Source organism: Rousettus aegyptiacus, unplaced genomic scaffold (genome assembly GCF_014176215.1).
Source record: "Rousettus aegyptiacus isolate mRouAeg1 unplaced genomic scaffold, mRouAeg1.p scaffold_m13_p_18, whole genome shotgun sequence".
In the NCBI taxonomy this organism is placed as follows: Eukaryota; Metazoa; Chordata; class Mammalia; order Chiroptera; family Pteropodidae; genus Rousettus; species Rousettus aegyptiacus.
Window position 1 is genome coordinate 9874152 of NW_023416293.1, and position 17869 is coordinate 9892020.

The 17869-nt window shown below is 45.3% G+C and overlaps 1 protein-coding gene across 13 annotated transcripts in view; it reads right to left on the reverse strand.

Moving 5' to 3' along the window:
* The window catches only part of ESRRG (estrogen related receptor gamma), a 507255-nt gene that overhangs the window by 150108 nt on the left and 339278 nt on the right, over window positions 1-17869 (reverse strand). For 12 of the 13 annotated variants that reach the window (XM_016165022.2, XM_016165010.2, XM_016165012.2 and 9 more), the window contains one exon: window positions 4400-4815. In XM_016165022.2, the coding sequence (XP_016020508.1) occupies window positions 4400-4802 (403 nt within the window). In that variant the 5' untranslated portion in view covers window positions 4803-4815. Of the gene's footprint in view, window positions 1-4399; window positions 4816-7475; window positions 9435-17869 lie in introns of those variants that run through there. The other variant, XM_016165020.2, reaches the window with a different exon arrangement.

Consider the following 17869-nt stretch of genomic DNA (forward strand, 5'->3'; position numbering starts at 1 on the left):
AAGAAGAAGTTTACTGATCACCATACGACAAAACAAAACCAACCAAAGTCCCAGTCCATCTAAACACCTCCTCGTATAGAAGCGTGAGGGCCAACGACCGGGGAAGAGGGTTTATTGTCCCAGCACGAGGGTGGGCATCGGTGACCCGGGCAAGTCAGGCGTCCTGAGTGAGGCATCAAGGACGCTTCTCTGTGCTAGGAGGTCTGACGCTCAGGGCTCCAGGACCCCAGTCACACCGCGGATGTCAACCAGCGTTGCCAATTTCCGAAGCAATAGCTACAGGCCTGGAGACGGAGGCCCAGAGGGCTTAAAAGTCTCGGCCGGTGAGGGGCTGGGACCTAGGGATCTGGTTTTATGTGAATCCAAACCCACGCTACAGCAAACATCTAAAACATGCTCATTTAGGACCTGAGGCCAACATTGCAATAAGAGAAAAATCGGAATAAATACACAACATTTTTATTGTGTATTTCCTCCTTGTAAAAGTGGAGGGGAAAAGAATGCCTTGTCTCTAGCACTAGAATGAGCAGTTGAAATGAATGTGTGTGTGTGTGTGTGGTGTGTGTACACACACATATGTTCATATTCTTATAGAGAAATCGGGGGGGGGAGCTAGTGTATTATATATTAAATAACAAAATATGCATCGACTTCTTAGGGTGAAACATATTCTCCTGGTCTTGCCTCCTTAACAAGGGTCCAGGGAGATCTCTGAAGGAGTAGATTAACAAAAAAAAATACCTGCTCATTTAGGACCTGAGGCCAACGTTGCAATGAGAGAAAAATCGGAATAAATCCATCTGCCTACAAAATGGCACTGAAAGCGATGCCGTCACTGTGGCCTGGATGTCGAGTCCTCTGAAAAGATTTTTGGTCAACAAAACACACACACACACAAGCAAACAAAAACAACCTTGGCTTTTCCCTAAGTGCTGACCCAATTAAGTGGTTTTCCAATGATAACTTGAAAAACAGTCAACGAACAAAATATGCCTTTCTGGTTGACTTTCCTTGAAATCTATGATTAATTGCCTTTCGCAACTGGGATACCAACATTTTGCTTGGAAAAGAACAATTCTCATTACTTTTCTCGAGATGTGCTCCGGATACATGTTCTTTTGGCTTTAAAGGCAAGACGTATTTGTTCCTGACTTTTAAAATTTATATGTATTGCATTTTGTATAACCAACCTTAAAAACCAATTATTTTAACAGGAATTAGGGCTCTCTTTCCCGTGGCCATGCCTTGGGATGCACACGTCCCTCGGTCGCCCATGAGGGCAGACACCACACTTACATAACGTCCTGGCCACGAGGGCTGTGAGGCAGTGGAAAGATTTGTTCTCGAGCGGAGTTGTGTAACCCTGTCTCATTCTCTGGACAGCTTGAGAGGAAGGAAGGGACAGGCTATTATCTGTCAAAGACAGTTTGGCTGCGATGCTGCCTCGAGGCATGACATTGGATCCCATGGTCCCTCCGGCATCGGAATGAGACTCCACGGTGACGCCATAGACCGGGGCCACCTTCGACGTCTCTGGCGGGTCCAGTGGCTATCGCTATCTGGCCACGGGGAGGAGGGGCTGTTCCAAACTTCCTTACGATCGCCGCCCTAATTATTACATTACACTTTCACAATTTAATCCCTTTACTTGCCTCACTGCCTTTTTGGGGCTAAGTAAGCGGCATAGCGGGAGGCCTGCTGAGGTAGCTAGCCAGGGCGGCCTTCCTGAGTGCCGCCCAGCTGCCACAGCCGGTGGGCGAGTCCAGAGCGCTAATCTGGACAGTGACATCTTTGTCTCCTGCTCGGAATCCTTGAAAGGTGCTGTCTCCCACACGGAGTAGAACTGAGGACTCTCCATCGAACCCAGGGATCACCCTGCGCCTGGCCTGTTAAGCTTCGGGTAGCATTTCGGCATCCTAAGGAATAATCAATCGGGCATGGAACTCAAGTGTTCGATCCGCGTTGTCGCTCAGTAAATAACTAGTGTGGAGCTATTCGTATTTGAGCTCGATGATTTTTTAAAACAACCATCAGGACGCTTCTTCACACGGTTGTGCGATCTTTGGAAAACATTCTGAGGACTAAGGAGTTTCGTCTTCCCCACACCCCGACCCCCCCCCCCAAACTTGGTGTTCCCTTAAGGCAGGAGATATTCGTATAAGGAATTCATCTCAATCCACCAACCCTCTGAGAACAAAGCTTTAACAGAACGAAGATAACGGGAACCTCCAGCCGGCGGGCTCCCGGACTCACAGGAAGTTCTCAGGGAACATTTGTGGAGAAAACGGAAGCGATTTTCATATTGAGAACCTCCTTCTCAGTGCCGGTATACACAGTATTTGCTAATTGACCCCAAAATATTTGCTTATCTTTGTGGAGACAGACCTAGAGCTCTGTAAACGGAGTTAACACAATTTAAAGGACTCACAGTTTAAATTTTAGACACTTGGCAACTTAAGTGTTCTAAAACTGTTCGACAATGGCACCAAGATTGGAGGAATGTTTCACGGTCAAGGTTTGCGATTTTGTAAATAGGCCGCAGGGATTTTTTTTTAAATGCCCCAAAGTGAAGGGAAGCTTTGCAGTCAAACCACCACTGTTTTTACTTACTTTCCATGCGGTTTTACATTGCATTTTATCCTTCAGCATTCTAATGAGGTAGGTATTAATGCCTCCGATTTATAGATGCGAATAAAGAAAATAAAGATCCAGTAAATGAGGGATGGTTGTAAGACAATGCTAATAAAATACAATAATAACCACCCATAAAATATGAAGAGACAGCTATTAAAATATTAAGGTAACTCATACTTACGCCGCACGAACTTGGCTTGTGTTCCTCAGTTAAAACCGGGAAAAGCTTAGGCTTAAGGATCCACTCACTCTATTACGAACGAGTTACAATCGCACGGAAAACTGCGCTTCAAGGAAACGCTCTAGCTGTGTGTTCATTAACCACGGACCCAGAAAGCTACGTGATCAACGACACAAAGCAAGTGAGAGACGATGCCACCTGCGTCCCTAAAGACAGTCACTCAGCCCTTGGCGCCACGGGCAGGGGACACCTTCCCCCGCGGTGCTCTTGGGAGAAAAGCGTAGGAGATTCCCCTCGGGGCTGGCTCAAACCCAGATTGCTGGGCCCACCCCCGTGAGGGTCCGACTGAGGTCATCGGGAACCAGGCCTGAGAATTCGCATCTCTAACACACCCCTGGGGGATGCGGACTCTGCTGGTCCAGAGACCACATTTCTGGAAGCCCAGTTACAGAATCCAACACAATGGACAGCCGAGGTTCTTAACCTTGGCTTCCCCTCGAGCATTAACAAGGAAGTTTTCAAAAAATCCCCCCACCATCCGCACCTCAGCCACACCCGAGGCCAATTATTTCAGTTTTGAGGTGTGAGCCGTGGCGTCACTACTTTTTAGAAGTTTCCAGGTGATTCCAGTGAGAGGATAGGGTTGGGGACCCCTGGTACGAGGGAAGACACACTCGTATCCACAACCGTTTAAGAAGATACATTTCGTGAACCACCGAGCAGAACACGATCACTGGTGTGCTGACGATTCTCAGCAAACAGATTCTATCCTTTCCCTATTTTCTCCACGGGTTTATCACTTAGGATCTAAAAAAGTGAAATGTAATTTTCTGTAAGAACACAGATCTATAGCTTTTAAAATGAGCTGAGTTCTGTATTTGTGGATTACTAGTGTAAAGGGACACATACGAACTTCGGTCATATTTTTTTTCTTTATTTTATGTGGGAAATAATATTGTTATTTATAAATCTAGAGATCTATAAAGGTGTGGGTATATCTTAGATATATTGGAGGTGTGTTTTATAATTTGGCATATTTTGGAAGATGTTTTTTATACGAGTTCATTCAAAAATTGGGGAAAGGATATCTTTCCACAGAGAAAGAAGGAAGACAGTAGATAATTAAAGCTGTCTACAGCAGCAGTTTTCAAATTCTAGTCCCTGGGCCAGTTGCATCAGAATCACCTGGATTTTTGTTAAAAAATATAAGTTCTCGGGCCCGTACCCCAGGTCTGATGAATCAGAAAATCCAGGGGTAGGGCCCAGCGATTTGCATTTTAACAAAATCTCCAGGAGGTTTAATGCACCCTCAAGTTTAAAAAATCCTGTTTGTTTAAACGCCACCCAGAGTTCATTACCCGCCCATCCTTGGAGCTTGACAGTGTCAGTGGAGGGCATATCTAGGGTGACCAGGGGACTATTGTATAAATCCCCCACTCTCAGTTTTAATCTATTTTTATTTTGCATCCCAAATAGAATTAGGCTGCGGCATTTAACTCGTGAGGATAAGACGTGAGACGCCGAACAGGCGGATGCGCGCGTGAGGCTGGAAGAGGGTTGGGTAGTCCCAGGCCCGACACTCACCTTGAATCGTCCTCTTGAAGAACGCCTTGCAGGCTTCGCACGACGCCACCCCGTAGTGGTACCCGGAAGCGATGTCACCGCACACCAAACACAGTCTCTTGGGCATCGAGTTGAGCATGTATTCACACTTGGTCTGGGGGTCTTCGACGATGGTGCTGGAGCAGTCGTCATACAGTTTCCGGACCGGCCCACTGCCTCCTAGGATGGGAGCGGAAGGGTAGAGAGGCGGCGAGTCAAGTCCGTTCTGATGGCCATTCATGGTTGAGCTGTAGCTCCCGCTGGCGTCTGAGGAGCCACCTGGGCTGTGGTGGTTGACGCTGTCCGTCAGGGAGGCTGGGCTGGAGGGTTCCGTCTTGATGAAGGACGAGCAGCTGGAATCAATGTGTCGATCCTTGTTTGACATTCTGCAGAGAAGCCTGTGATTCGGGGAGAGACGGAGAGAGGGAGAAAGAGAAAACAAAGAGTGTCAGACACACAGACCGAGCAAGGAAGAAACAGAGAGGAGGTGAAAAATTTTTTTAAAAATCGAGAAAAGGAAAGGGAAGGGTAAAAGAAGGAAAAAACTAGAAGAATTCGTACATTAAAGACATCGCCCTTTGAGGGGACGACCTGAGAGCTAGGGACGACACATCACTCATGCTCGAGTCAATATCTCTTGTTCTACAAGAAAGTAATCAGCATAAGGGCATGACGGGGTTACATAAAGGGGCCCAGACAGGCCATAAACAAGAGCTCTAACGGGTCCGACTCCCTTTGTTTTAACTTTCTCTTGGAGAACCACTGTCGATATCTAAATCAACTCTGGAGATTCTAAATTTATCCACGGAAGGGGAGTGAGGTGCAAAGTCCATATCGTTTCTAAAATTGTATCTACCCTCACTCTACTTTTCCCTTCCACTTCCCGAGGCGGCAGAATCAGACTTTTATTTTCGAGACTGCGCAGATGATGCCTTGGCTCTGTAATGACTGTTTGTCAGCAAGATCCCATAAGCATAACTGTGTCTTTTATGAATCTAAGAAACGGAGGGACTGCATCCTCAGTCACGTCGCTCCTTTATTTAAATGGCTCTGTTTCGTAGGCATTGAGCCATATAGGAAGACGTCAAGTATAAAATGCCAGGGAATATTAAAGGATTACTTCCCAGAGCCCACAAAACAGTGAAATGATCACTAGCGTTGATTAGTAAATATTTTCATATGAGTGTGTGTGTGTGTGTGTGAGATTTCTCACTGTTGAAGAGATGAATCAGGAAAAGCCATTTCAGTCCATAAATCATACTTTAGATTCAGCAAAGTCAGAGGTATCAAAACAGGAGATTTGTGATGATTCCTTTTTTTCCCAACTTTGGATCTTTTCACCCAATACCTCCTAAAAGCCAATATGAACATCTCTAGTGAAAAACTCTTATCTAGAAGAAACATCATGCCCGTTTTTTTCCGGATCCATAAGGGATTAAAATTCTCAAAAGGTAATTAGGTGAAAAGACATAATCGGTTCTATTTTCTGTCCACTTAGTCACAGTGCGAAACCTCTTTTAGCAAAGTCTCCAAAAACCTTCCAAGAGCCCACTATAGAAAGAAGAGGTGACAATTGAGAAGGGGAGTTAGAGAATTCCCCACCCCCACCCCCAGTGGAAAGCTGACTCATGGGACTCCCACAGGGTAACACGGGTCACTCGCCAGAATTTGGGGGGAGCCGTCACGGTGCGACCAGATGAACGCAATGATCTCTTTCACTGTAAATCTAGTGACATTTTATCATTGCAAAAATGTCATGCTCTTCTCCAAGTCTCCCTTCCCACACGGTTCCATTACTTCAAAATGAAGTGACAGAATTATTGCAAAAGTAACTTAATTATTGCAAAAAAGGCAGTCCTCAAAAAAATAAAAATAAAAACATAAGGAAACCAGAATTTGCCTCTTAACCAACGCATTCCTCCACACTGGACACTGCTCTGCTTTCTGATGTGGAGTGGTATCAGGATGCGCGGAGAGCAAACAGGCAGGATAAAGTCCCCCAACGACCCTCTTGCTCTGCGCCCACCCACGTGCGCCATCCGTCCCTCGGGAACCCGCGGAAGACGAACGCGGGCCCCTCTCCGGCCCGCGTGCCGGTGCCCTGCCCCTCCTGCCTCTGCGCCTTGTCCTCGTCACCGTTAACGAGCGCTGTAATGAACAGATTGCTTTTCTTGTCTCCTTGCTTGCACTCGGGGCTAAGCACTTTTCCTCAACTCAGCGTCTGAAAGGCAGCGGGCGGGCGCTGACTTACAACGGCCCTGCAAATCCCTTTTAATTTAGAGCACTTACCCCACCACTCCACTTAGTACCTGATAATTACCGGGCTGCTCGCACATACATTATGATCTTACGCCCGAGTTAGAAGTTATTAGGCCACTAAAACGTGGTCGCTCCCCTTCCCACTCGCTGGCACTGCATGTCTCATAGCTACGACAATTAACTCTTTCGCATCCGTCTGCAGGCACCTTTCCTAAATTTTTTTTTTTTTCCTTTTCGCAGAAGGCTGCTGGGAGTTGCTCGATCACAAAACACGCCACGTTTTTCTCCAGACCCTGTCTTGCTTTCTCACTTTTCTTGTATCATCTATGACCAGTTTTTTTTTTTTTTTTCCTCCCTAATTTTCTCTCTCTCAGGCTTTTTCTCATGGGCTTCTAAAACCTGCAGAACTCCTGATTCAAGAACAAGGCCAGAAACGACCTTCCCACTGACACGACAGTTATCTGCTAAGTCACCAAATATTTATGTGTCGAATGCATGTTTGTAAAGTGCCTGGAAAACTGGGAGTCTCCAGCCAGCTGTCTCCTCCAACATCTCTGTCCATAACTTTGCAAAAACCTAGAAGCAAAGAAATTCAAGTTCCCATCGTTAAAGAAATCTCCGGACAGTGCCTGGCCACTTTATCTGTAAATCAAAGTGAACGAAGCTGGATTTGTGCTGTAGATGGATGGAACATGTTTTTGTTGTTGTTGTTGTTGTATTTTTTTCCCCAAACACAAAGAGCCTCCTTAATTAATATGTTTTGCCCGGTGGAAATAATAATAGTCAAGCTGCCATTTACCAAGTGCTTATCAGGTGCCAGGCACGGCCCTGAGCACTTTACCGAATATCGCCGGATGTAATCCCCAAGACGACCTTGTGAGGGAGGCATCACATTTCAGGAAATGGAGGCCCGGCCGTCACTCAGTTTCCTGGAAGTCACACAGCTAGAAGAGGAAGAACAGGGATTCGAACTCAGGTCTGACTCCAAAAGCCAGTGCGGAAACGTCCTGAAGCCAACAAGAGAGTTTAAAGGTGTCCACTGAACGGTTTTAAAAAATGGCCAAGCACGCACAGCTCAGCCAGGAGTCGAGGGCGGCCGAAAGGACCCACATTCCGGCTGTAGGTCGGCCCTGGTGAGTCACCCTCTCCGGCGGCGGAGCAATGCCTAAGCGGAATCTCTGAAAGAACACACTTGTCTCCTAATGATTACTTAGCTCATTACTCTGAACACTTCCTAGACACCGTTACATTACACCCTAAAACTACAGCGAGTCTTAATTCTCTCCCTCTCTGTCTCTGAAATTCTACAGCTCTATTATTCAAGCCTGAAATATTCACAACTATCTATAAATTCAATTGTCAGCTGGTGGGTTTTATTCTAGACTTCACTTCAATCTAAAATTAGAGGCACTAAAATTCACATTAACTCTAAGAGGAATGTAGTGAATAAGACTTTATTTCAAAAGAACACCTTTTTGTCAGAAAGAGCCATTTTCAAGATGATGGCTTTATCTGTAGCCAAAGAGAATAAGCCCAATTCCACATTGTGCTGTTAATGCAGAAATTTTAGGTCACATTGGATTAATAAAAATCTGAATATAGTTAAGAATTATGAATAGAAATAAGGTGCTGAAAACTGTGGGAAATATTTATTTTAAAGCCTTAGTACAGTTGCTTTTACTTTATTATTTTAAGAAAAATGAAGAGACGCACGAGGGACCAAGACAATGATTTTCCGAAAGCCTTCTCTGAGTGAATACCCTGAAAATAAGCTGGAGGCAGAAATGGCTATGTCAAGAATAATGTTTAGTTTCTGCATGAGAAACTAAATTTGAGGGGTTTAAGTCTTCCCAAAACTAGGGAAATTTCAGTGTTTTAAAAAGCACTTTCAACACGGTTTGAGATACGTCTCAAATAATTCTGGTTATCATACTTCAACAGAGACACTTGTTGCTTAACCTTGCCTAAGGGTCAGCAAGAGAAAAATTTATCTTCGGTGTTAGATACTCATCGTCAGGCAAATAAAAACTTCTTGGCTGCTGGACTATGGAAAAATGTGATTCGTGGAAGTTCATTAACTGTACGTTTAGGTGTTTCTGTACAGAGAGAGAGTGAGGAAAAATCAGAATCATAGAGGCTGCTGTGGGGAAAAACAGGACAATCTGCAAATTGACACTCCATTTATATAATTACCTAACTTAGTTGTTTGCAGAGATTCTAGCTAGATCCAGGTAAACGTGTGATTCTGAGTGAATCACCCCGAATTTCTGCTTGCCCACGTAGACGGCCAGGGTGGCCCGCGTTTTCCAGAAGGAACTTAAGCGCAGCCAATATTTTAATCGTTAAACGCCAGTATAACGCTAACGTTCCATAGGCTTATGTGTCATTAACCCTTTCGTAAAAATATAAGTTCTTAACAAACACCTGCATTTCGTCCTTCAGATGTCACACCCAACTGGAATTGATTCGCTTGTTTCCCTACTGAAAGAGCGATGCCCCGGATGCTCGTTAAGGAACAGGTGTGTGCAGGTGTTCTTCGGCCTTCCTGGGTTGCTACACTAAGGAAGATGTTTTGCAACTTTCGTTACACCTGTATCAGACTCCTAAAGAGACTAAACGGAGGACAATTAAACGAGTCACGATTTCATTTCCTTCTTTGTCACCCTTGAGGGCCCAAAGAGGAGGGGCTCTTATAATGGGCTCTTTATAATTTCCAAACGCTTCAGCGGTTCACATCCAGAGTTTTTACCCACGTTTACAGATGCGAGGGGAGAGAGGGGGGAGGAAGACCGAGCCCTGAATGCTCTCGCTCTCGGCAAATCGCAGCGTTGCAGGGCGCGGCAGGAAGCCTATCAAGCGCCACCACTTGATGGCTCCCCTATTAGAAACGGGGGGGGGGGGGGGGGGGGGGGGGTGCAGCAGGAGGACCGTTCAGCCTTCCGCCTTCTCAAATCGCAGGCTTAAATATTTGAAATATTTGAGTAATTTTGTTTAAACACATAAAAAGCTGTTATCAGCCCGTCGTTTTTTGTGTTAGCGCTCCTGGAAGAAAACCTCCCGGAGGCCCAGCGTCAGGGCCGGCCGGCCGGCCACCCGCGGCCCCGCGGCCCCCTCCCCGGCCCGAGTGGCGACTTCAAGCGCGCGCGCTACTTTACAGCGAGCGTTGTCATTTTTTTTTTCCTCCCTGCTTCAACTAATTGCACTCTGGTAAAGTGGCGAAACGTGAATCACTTAGTGACAAAATGGGCACCAGCTGCCATTGTCGGCGCACGGAGACGCCGAAGGAAAGGAAAGCAGCCGAATGAAGTGTCATGTCAGAAATCAGCCGAGCAACGTGTGATTTGAGAAAACATGACTACTTTACGGCGACAGGGTGTCATTACGGCATCACGGTAATACGATGCTTTGACAACTGCTGGGTCTAACGTATCATCATTGCATTAAGGTACACTGGCTTAGTTGGGGAAGGGAAGAGAAAGGGTTTTTTTCCTTTAATAAGAAATATCTTAAGGTCTGCCTGGTTAACCTAACGGGAGGAGATCATTAATTGTACAGAAGCCATTGTAAATCTGGACCCCCTGGCTCAGGGAGATTAACACACACGTGTATGCAAATGCGCGCACGCACGCACGCTCAGGTGTAATTTCGGGCCTTCTTCAGAAAAGGTTGAGGCCCATCTCAAGGAACGGGTGTCTGCAGAACCAATCACGGTGGTTTACGCATGTTGCTTCCTGGTTCTTTGAACAAACGGCATGTGCCGTTAGTCTTAAAGACTCTTTCCAATTTATTCCGTCAAGAACAAGAGCCAGCAGACAGCTCCCTGCAAAGCTGAGGCTTGAATTGCTGACAAGAGAAGTGGCTAAGTAGCGTGGGGACAGGGGGCCAGGTCCCCAAAGTAACAAAGCGGAGCCTCTATCTGAGCTGAAAGCCTTCCCAATTCTGTAAAAGGCTGTGCACTATGCAAAAAAAAAAAAAAAAAAAAAAAAAAAGGAAATTTAGGACAAAAACAAGAGGCTTGCCACACGTTTCTGGCCAGTCACCGAAAGGAAAGTGCCTCGTGAATATAATTTCGTACCTAATGACTTAAACACAACTGGGGGGAAATCTTGCCTAGACCCTATCTGCTTTTAGGGTTCCAGAGTTCTCTGATCTTTTCTTGTTCAATTTTGTTGCGACCATAGATCGGTCAACCTTCCAGGTTTATTTTTAGTCAGTAAAATCCCACGTCCTGGGAACCGCCAGCCTCGGCCGAGCCAGCATGGTCGGCCCATCTGATCTGACAGAGAGAGACCTACAGAAAGCAGCACTTGGCTCCACCCTTACTGCTATACCTAAAACCGAGACAGGGAAATGGAGGGTATTCATTTGCGGCCATGGAGGCTGAGAAAGATGGCAGAGGGATGTGCTACCCAGAGCGGGCGACCCAACGAGACAGGGTAATGCGGACATGCACGTCTCGGACAGTGCCTGTGAGGACACCCAGCGGGCCACTGCCGGTCCCCTTGGTAAGTGATCCAGACTCTCCTGGATGTAGAAAAGTGCGGTTGCTTCCACGAGTACTGCCAGGTGATGTGTGATGCTTCCTGGTGGATAAACGTCATTGATGGGGAAAGAAATGGTCCTGGGATATCGCGATGCGTTGCTGTCCATCATGATTGCTGACAGTTTCTGCGTTTAAGGATTCGATCTGATGCGGAGGTGCTTCGTAGTGTAATTTATCCTCACCTTGTTTTCTTGGACCTATTTCAACCTAGGGGTGTGCATCCCTTGTTTATAGCTCCAAATACAATAAGTGTGCTACTGGAAGATCAATAAAACTGTTAAATGCATAATAATGTTGGATAATTGCATACATGATGTTTTGCATAATTAACTATCTGAGCTTTTCTTTAATATAATGGGCACTCATGTAATATAGAGTAGCTGTAAGTCTATAAAATATACACATGATTCTGCTTAAAACTCTGGCTAATCATCTCCATCGGCTTTAAAGAAAGAGATCTCCTCCACTGCCAAGTTCGAATCAATTCTTATGACATTACTTTATAACTAACATGATATTTCACTGATGGTGGCTATTAGCTATTATACAAATTGCATTCAAGGACTGTAACAGTAGGGGGAAAATACCATTTAGTTTAAACAAACTTCTGCCACGCAATCAATACTATTGAGGTAAATTAAGTGTTTTAACAAGTGTGTATATTTGCCCTAATACAGCTTAATTATCTATATCCTCATGACTGCCCAACTCCATGACACTTAACGCATGTGAAAAGAGAATCTCACGACATGCCTAGTCAGAAACTCAGATGCAGGACAGATTTTTAAAGCAAGCATTTTATCTCTGATCCCTAAGAATATTTCTTCCCTTACAAGAGTTACTCTCTTGGGACCAAAAGCCTAAAGACCAGAAAGGCTTCAGAACAGTGCACCCTACATCAGAGCCCAAGTGTTGATCAGGTCACTATCCCCAGGGGAGAGCGAAACAGCCCTGGGCACGAGCTGGGGACCACGGTTAGAAAAGAAGGTTAGCAATGGGTAAAAAAAAAAAAAAAAAAAAAAAAAGTAGTACATGAGATAAATCATCAAAATGAAGCTTACAATATATGCTGACTGTAACATTTATTCGGTCTTAGAGATTTACTATGCCATGAGCAGACCTCCTCTTCGGTAAGCTTTCTAGGGAAAAGAAATAGTCTCCTGCTTCTACAAATCTCTGGTCTTTCAAACAGAAATATGGATCAATAAAGTTTGCTTGTGTTCAGACAATTCCGTTTTCAAGCAGCCAAGGAGCACGCGGAAGAGAGAAAGCCGGCCCGACGGGGGGTCACTGACAGCTAGATGAAGACCTTCTCACGTCACCGCGCTAGCGGAGACATAAACAGTCAAGCACCCCAGAGAAAGTCTATGCACTGATCTTTACAAACGACAATCGAATCCGGACGCATTCCACATGCTCCCTGGCGATGGAGTTCACAAATCAAACCCAGGTCAATGAACGCTCAGGCTGCGGGACACTCCCTTTCCTACTCCTCTGCGACCGCGGGACGGGAACTAAGACCTCTATCGGGAGCTGCCGTACGGGGGTGGAGATCCCCGTGTTGATGTCGCCCTTTATTCATTAGGGAAATGATTTGCGAGAGCAATTACGATGGCGCGCGAGGCCGCCGGTTCCCTTGGAGTGGACCTCGAAAACGCACCCGGAAACTGGGCGAATGACAGTGATGAGACAATCTAAACGCCGAGACGGGATCGCTGTTGAAATAAAGGTCGCTTCGAGCACCTACGGACGTTTCTGTGGTAGAGAGAGATTCACGGCGCAACCGGAGATGATAAACCACATCTCTCCCTGTTGGACAGCGGTGGAACGGTATTTATACTTTTGACTTAATAGCTTAGTCTGCAGTAGTTAAAATCTGGATGCAAATGTAGCCGGCCTGGGCTGATCTACAGCAGCAGAGGTTACTATTATATTCTGCTGGTATCAGGGATTGCTCAGTTGAAGTATGGGGGGGGGGGGTTTGGAAGAAGGGAAATCAGCTAATTATTAATCCTAAGACTTCTTCCCCTGTCCTCTTTTTAAAAAACATTCCAATGAGCCAGCTCCTTGAAGAGAAGATAAAGCTTAAACACACACGCTGCCACTTGCAGGCCGGGGAAAATAACACACACACACACGTGTACATACATATATATGCACATATACATAATACGCACACACACACTCTGAACTCGAGCCACGAAAATGACGAAGGATGTGCCTCGCAAAAGAACGGGTTTTGTGCAGGGGATTATCCAGCCGTGGGACAGCGTCCGGGGAAGCCGACGACAAGCCAGGGGTTCGGCTCAGAAGGCGCTGCCACGCAGAGGGAAATTTCTCAACCTTTTTTTGCAATGTTGAAAACCTGATTGCAGAAAAGGCAGCAGCTGCATCCGAGTTCCCATAGCTCGGCCGTCGTCCCCCGCCCCGGGAAGCCAGCCCTGCCCTCTCCCGGCACGGGGACGGAGAGGCAGGCGTGGGGTCCGGCTCTGGGCACGGCACCGTGGGACCTGAGACCAGTCACCGCTCCGCTCAGACCCTCACGTGTCCCAGGAGAGGATGGCCCCACAGGCTTTCTAACGCAACTTCTGCCACGTTTTAAAAACTCTCTCTAACTCAGAGAAAATCCCCGTTGGCCTGTCGTTCAGATTAGACCGGAGAGCAAGGGCTGTTGTCCTAAATCTCACTCCCGAAGCTTCCCTCGCCTTCGGGGCCACCGCCCGGAGCCTCCACCCAGGACCACGGCAGTGCGGGTGCGCGGGGGTGCGCGGGGGTGCGCGGGGGTGCACAGGGGTGCTCGGGGGTGTGCACCCACCGCACGAGGAGGGATAATTACAGAGGCACCTCGCTTCACGACACCGAAACGGCAGCAAGCGCATTTCGCTGAGGAATCCTCCCCAGTGGGCGACTCACGGACACACACGACAATGACCACGTGGGGGAGGGAGGGAGCTGGCGAGCAGGCCTCCCGGCTCTTCCTCGAAACGGTCCTCCTTCCGCTCACCCCAGGGCTGCGGGGGGGAGGTGCTGGCAGAAAGGGCAATTCCCTGCAATCAGTGTGTAAGTGACTGTTTGTCCCTGCGTGCACCCCCACGCTGCCAGCCAGCGGCGGGGGGCCGCTGAGTCGTTACTCCATTTGATTCGACTGCCAGTAGGAAGCTTCATTTCTACCGACTGTTTAGCTGCTCGCTCAGAGAAGCTGCCCTTCGTTTCCGGACTGATTTCTCCCTCTCTTCCACTTCCTTTTCCTGGGTGCGCTGTAGGCCCAAATGCCACGTGGATTTGGAAGAGGAGACCTCAGTTTCTGTCCTCTGAGCCCGTCAGACCCGAGGGCCTGGACGTAGCAGGGCCACGTGATCTGTTCTCCTCCCCCCCTCGGAGTCTCCAGATTTTGGTTCTGATTCCGTAGCTCATCGCAAGGTCACTACAGACACCAACCGATTCTGCCCCATTGTGGACACATCTTTTTCCTGGGTGGGGTTTATTTTAGCCCCACGGAGCAGATATTTCTAGAGCCTTTATAAAACAAAACAAACAAACAAAAAGTGTTTAACTCGCCTCACGTAATTTTGTTGAAATCATTGCTATTTTTGGTGGCCGTTTCTAGCACTTTTTAAAAATAATTTTCTGATTTGATAACATTAGTGTATCCCATGAGAGCCTTTCCCTTTAAAAATAATGATTTCGATAATTTGGATTCTCAAAGAGTGCCTCTGACAGCAACTTCTGACAACAAAAAGCACCTTCGGAAACAACACAAAAGCATATGGGTGAGTCAAAAGGGTGGAAAAGAAAGAAGGAAAAATTCCTCAGAGGTATCATGAAAACTCAGGCTGAATGGGAAAGTAATTAAAAACTAAAGAGCTACAACTGTAATCAAGAAAAATTTCATTAAGGGGAGGCAGGTGACTGTGCTTTTCCGAAGGTGACAAGGTGCTGTGCAAAAATAAAACAGAAGCAGGTTTCAGTGCGCGGAGCAGGAAAGCCACGTCTTTAACCAGATCAAATTCTCGAAATTGGCTGTCAAGACAGGATTGTTGTGATTTATACCCGTCTATCAAGCGCCCGAACTGGAGAGCGGGAGAGAGCAGAGGCAAGCTGCTGCCATTTCCATTCGCAAAGAACCTTTAATTTCCACAGCACCATCTGTTACCAAATCTAATTCACATTCCCCCTTAATCTGGTTTAGTTCCATAATACTAATTCTTCCCCCAACCCCTATGAACACAAACCACCACCAAAAAAAAAAAAAAAAAAGGCTTTGGTTCTCGGTGAGTGAGAAATTGAATATTACAGAGTTAAGGTGTTAAGTCTGGTGACTTGAGCGAAACATGCTTTTCTCCATGAAAATGTATTCCTGGTGAAGGGATTTGTTTTCAGCAAATGCAGAGATAGGAAAGTGTTCATATTTGGGGTAAAAAAAAAAAATGCTGATATAAAAGTAGGCCAGGGACATGAAAGCAGAGGTTGTCATAAAATACAATTGTTGTCAAGTTTAGTCACTTTCAGAACTGGCTATAAAATCACTTTGTCATGGTTTTCACGTAGAGAAAGCCTGAAATTGTATTTTTGTTAAGGAAACTCAAGAGACTGATGTGTATATTCAGAGAGAGTAAGAGCAGGGCAGGGGGAAATCCAGGAGAAATGGAAATGGAAAAAAATCACATATAATTTAAAATAAAGAGGTATATGTGGGTAAACACACGCTCCCCTCTCTCCATCTGAGATTCCATTAGCATGCACTTTAGATTCCCTGTCCTTTCTACCCTCAGCCAATATAATGCCTGGCACTCACAATCGTGAGGTTGTGAAGCTACACAATTATAAGGTGCTTTTTGCATCGGAGAAAGATTAAACTACGCTCAGTAAAGATTTGGTGTTCAATGCATTTCATTGCTTCCTAACTCTGTGAATATCTGTAATCTCTAAAGGCAACAGTAAATAAAGATCCACAGACATACATTGCAAAAGGAGGAAAAGGTGTCTGAATGCTGAGTGAGAAGTTTTGATTTCCCGTTTAGTTGCCTGGCTCACTACCTAATTCTTCGATGGACATTAGAAGGATCACCCTTTTGTTCTCTAAGCCAGTAGCACAGAACGCGAACTGGGTGACATGATATCAATCTCTAAATAACTGGAGAGGATGTGATCAAGATATTTATTTTCATTATAGGCATAATTATCGCCCATAAGTACATTGTTTGTAGAGAAAACTTTTAACACGTAAACTCCATCACTTAACGAGCAGTATCTCATTACTCAATCAAAAAAAAAAATCCTAAATGTGTTATAAAATAAAGGTATACTTTGAGGGAAAAAAACTCTTATTTTACTGATGGACTCTTTTGGTTAGTGAGTTATAAAGGTATTTTCAACTATTTACAACAATAAAAGCCTAATTTTTAGGAGATATGGCAGATTATGAAAGACTATAAACTATTCACAACATTGTTGCAAAAAAGAAAACTTGAGACTATAATAAATGTGCTTATCCATACTCATGAACATATTATTATATCTACATCACCTATAAAAACATCAGTGGGTTAAAAACAAATACAAGTGATTAAAGTATATAAACATTGTAAAATATAAGATAACAATGTTAAAATTTTCAATATTCACTAAGAAAAATGCTAATTCTGATATCTCTAAGTTAGCAATTTGTATCGTATGATTTTTTGAGTATCTATTATAGCTGTAAATTAAAAAAAATTGTTTTCTTTATACTCCTAAGAATAGCTAAAATTCACAAAACTGACAACACTAAATGCTGGTAAGGATATGGAGCAACTATAACTGCTACGCATTGCTAGAAGGATATATAATGGCGCCCTTTGGTAAAGGGGTCAAATATAGCGGGGTTGGGGGCGGGCGAAACAGGTAAAGGGGATCGAATATACGGAAGCTGAAGGAAAGCTGGACTCTGGGAGGTAATCACACAATAGAGTATACAGGTGTCAAATTATACTGTACTCCCGAAAATTATAGAATTGTGTTAACCAGTGTCACCCCCATAAACGAAAAATAAAAAATAAAAATAAATAAATAAAGTAAAATGGTACCTTTTGGAAAAAAAATGTTCGGAAGTGTCTTATAAAGGTAAACAGACGCTGGTCATGTTACAACAATTCACCCCTAGATATTTACTGAAAATAAAAACACATGCACACAAAAAGGGCTACACTCAAATGTGCAACACAGCTGAATTCATAACAGCCCTAAGCTAAAAAGTCAGATAAACAAATTGTGATATATACACACACACATGCATAGACACACACACACACACACACACAGGAATTCTAGCCAAGGATAAAAAAGAAACGAATCGTGATAAATGCACCAACACGTCTGAATACCAAAGGCACCCTGGGGAAGAAGAAGACTGTAGGTCCGAAAGAGCGCATAGTCTCAAGGCTCTGCTCAGGTGAAGTTCTAGAGCAGGCGGAACTACTCTGCAGGCACAGAAGTCACAGCGGTTGTCTGGGGCAAGGGCAGCAGAGGGCCGGGAAGGGGACGCAAGGCAAATGGGGTTTGTGTGCGCTGTATGGGCCACATTTGTCAAAAGTCATCCAACTGTGCACCGAAAACGTGCGTCTTGTTGTATGTCAATGTCGTCTCGATACAATTGATATAAAAAAGAAAAC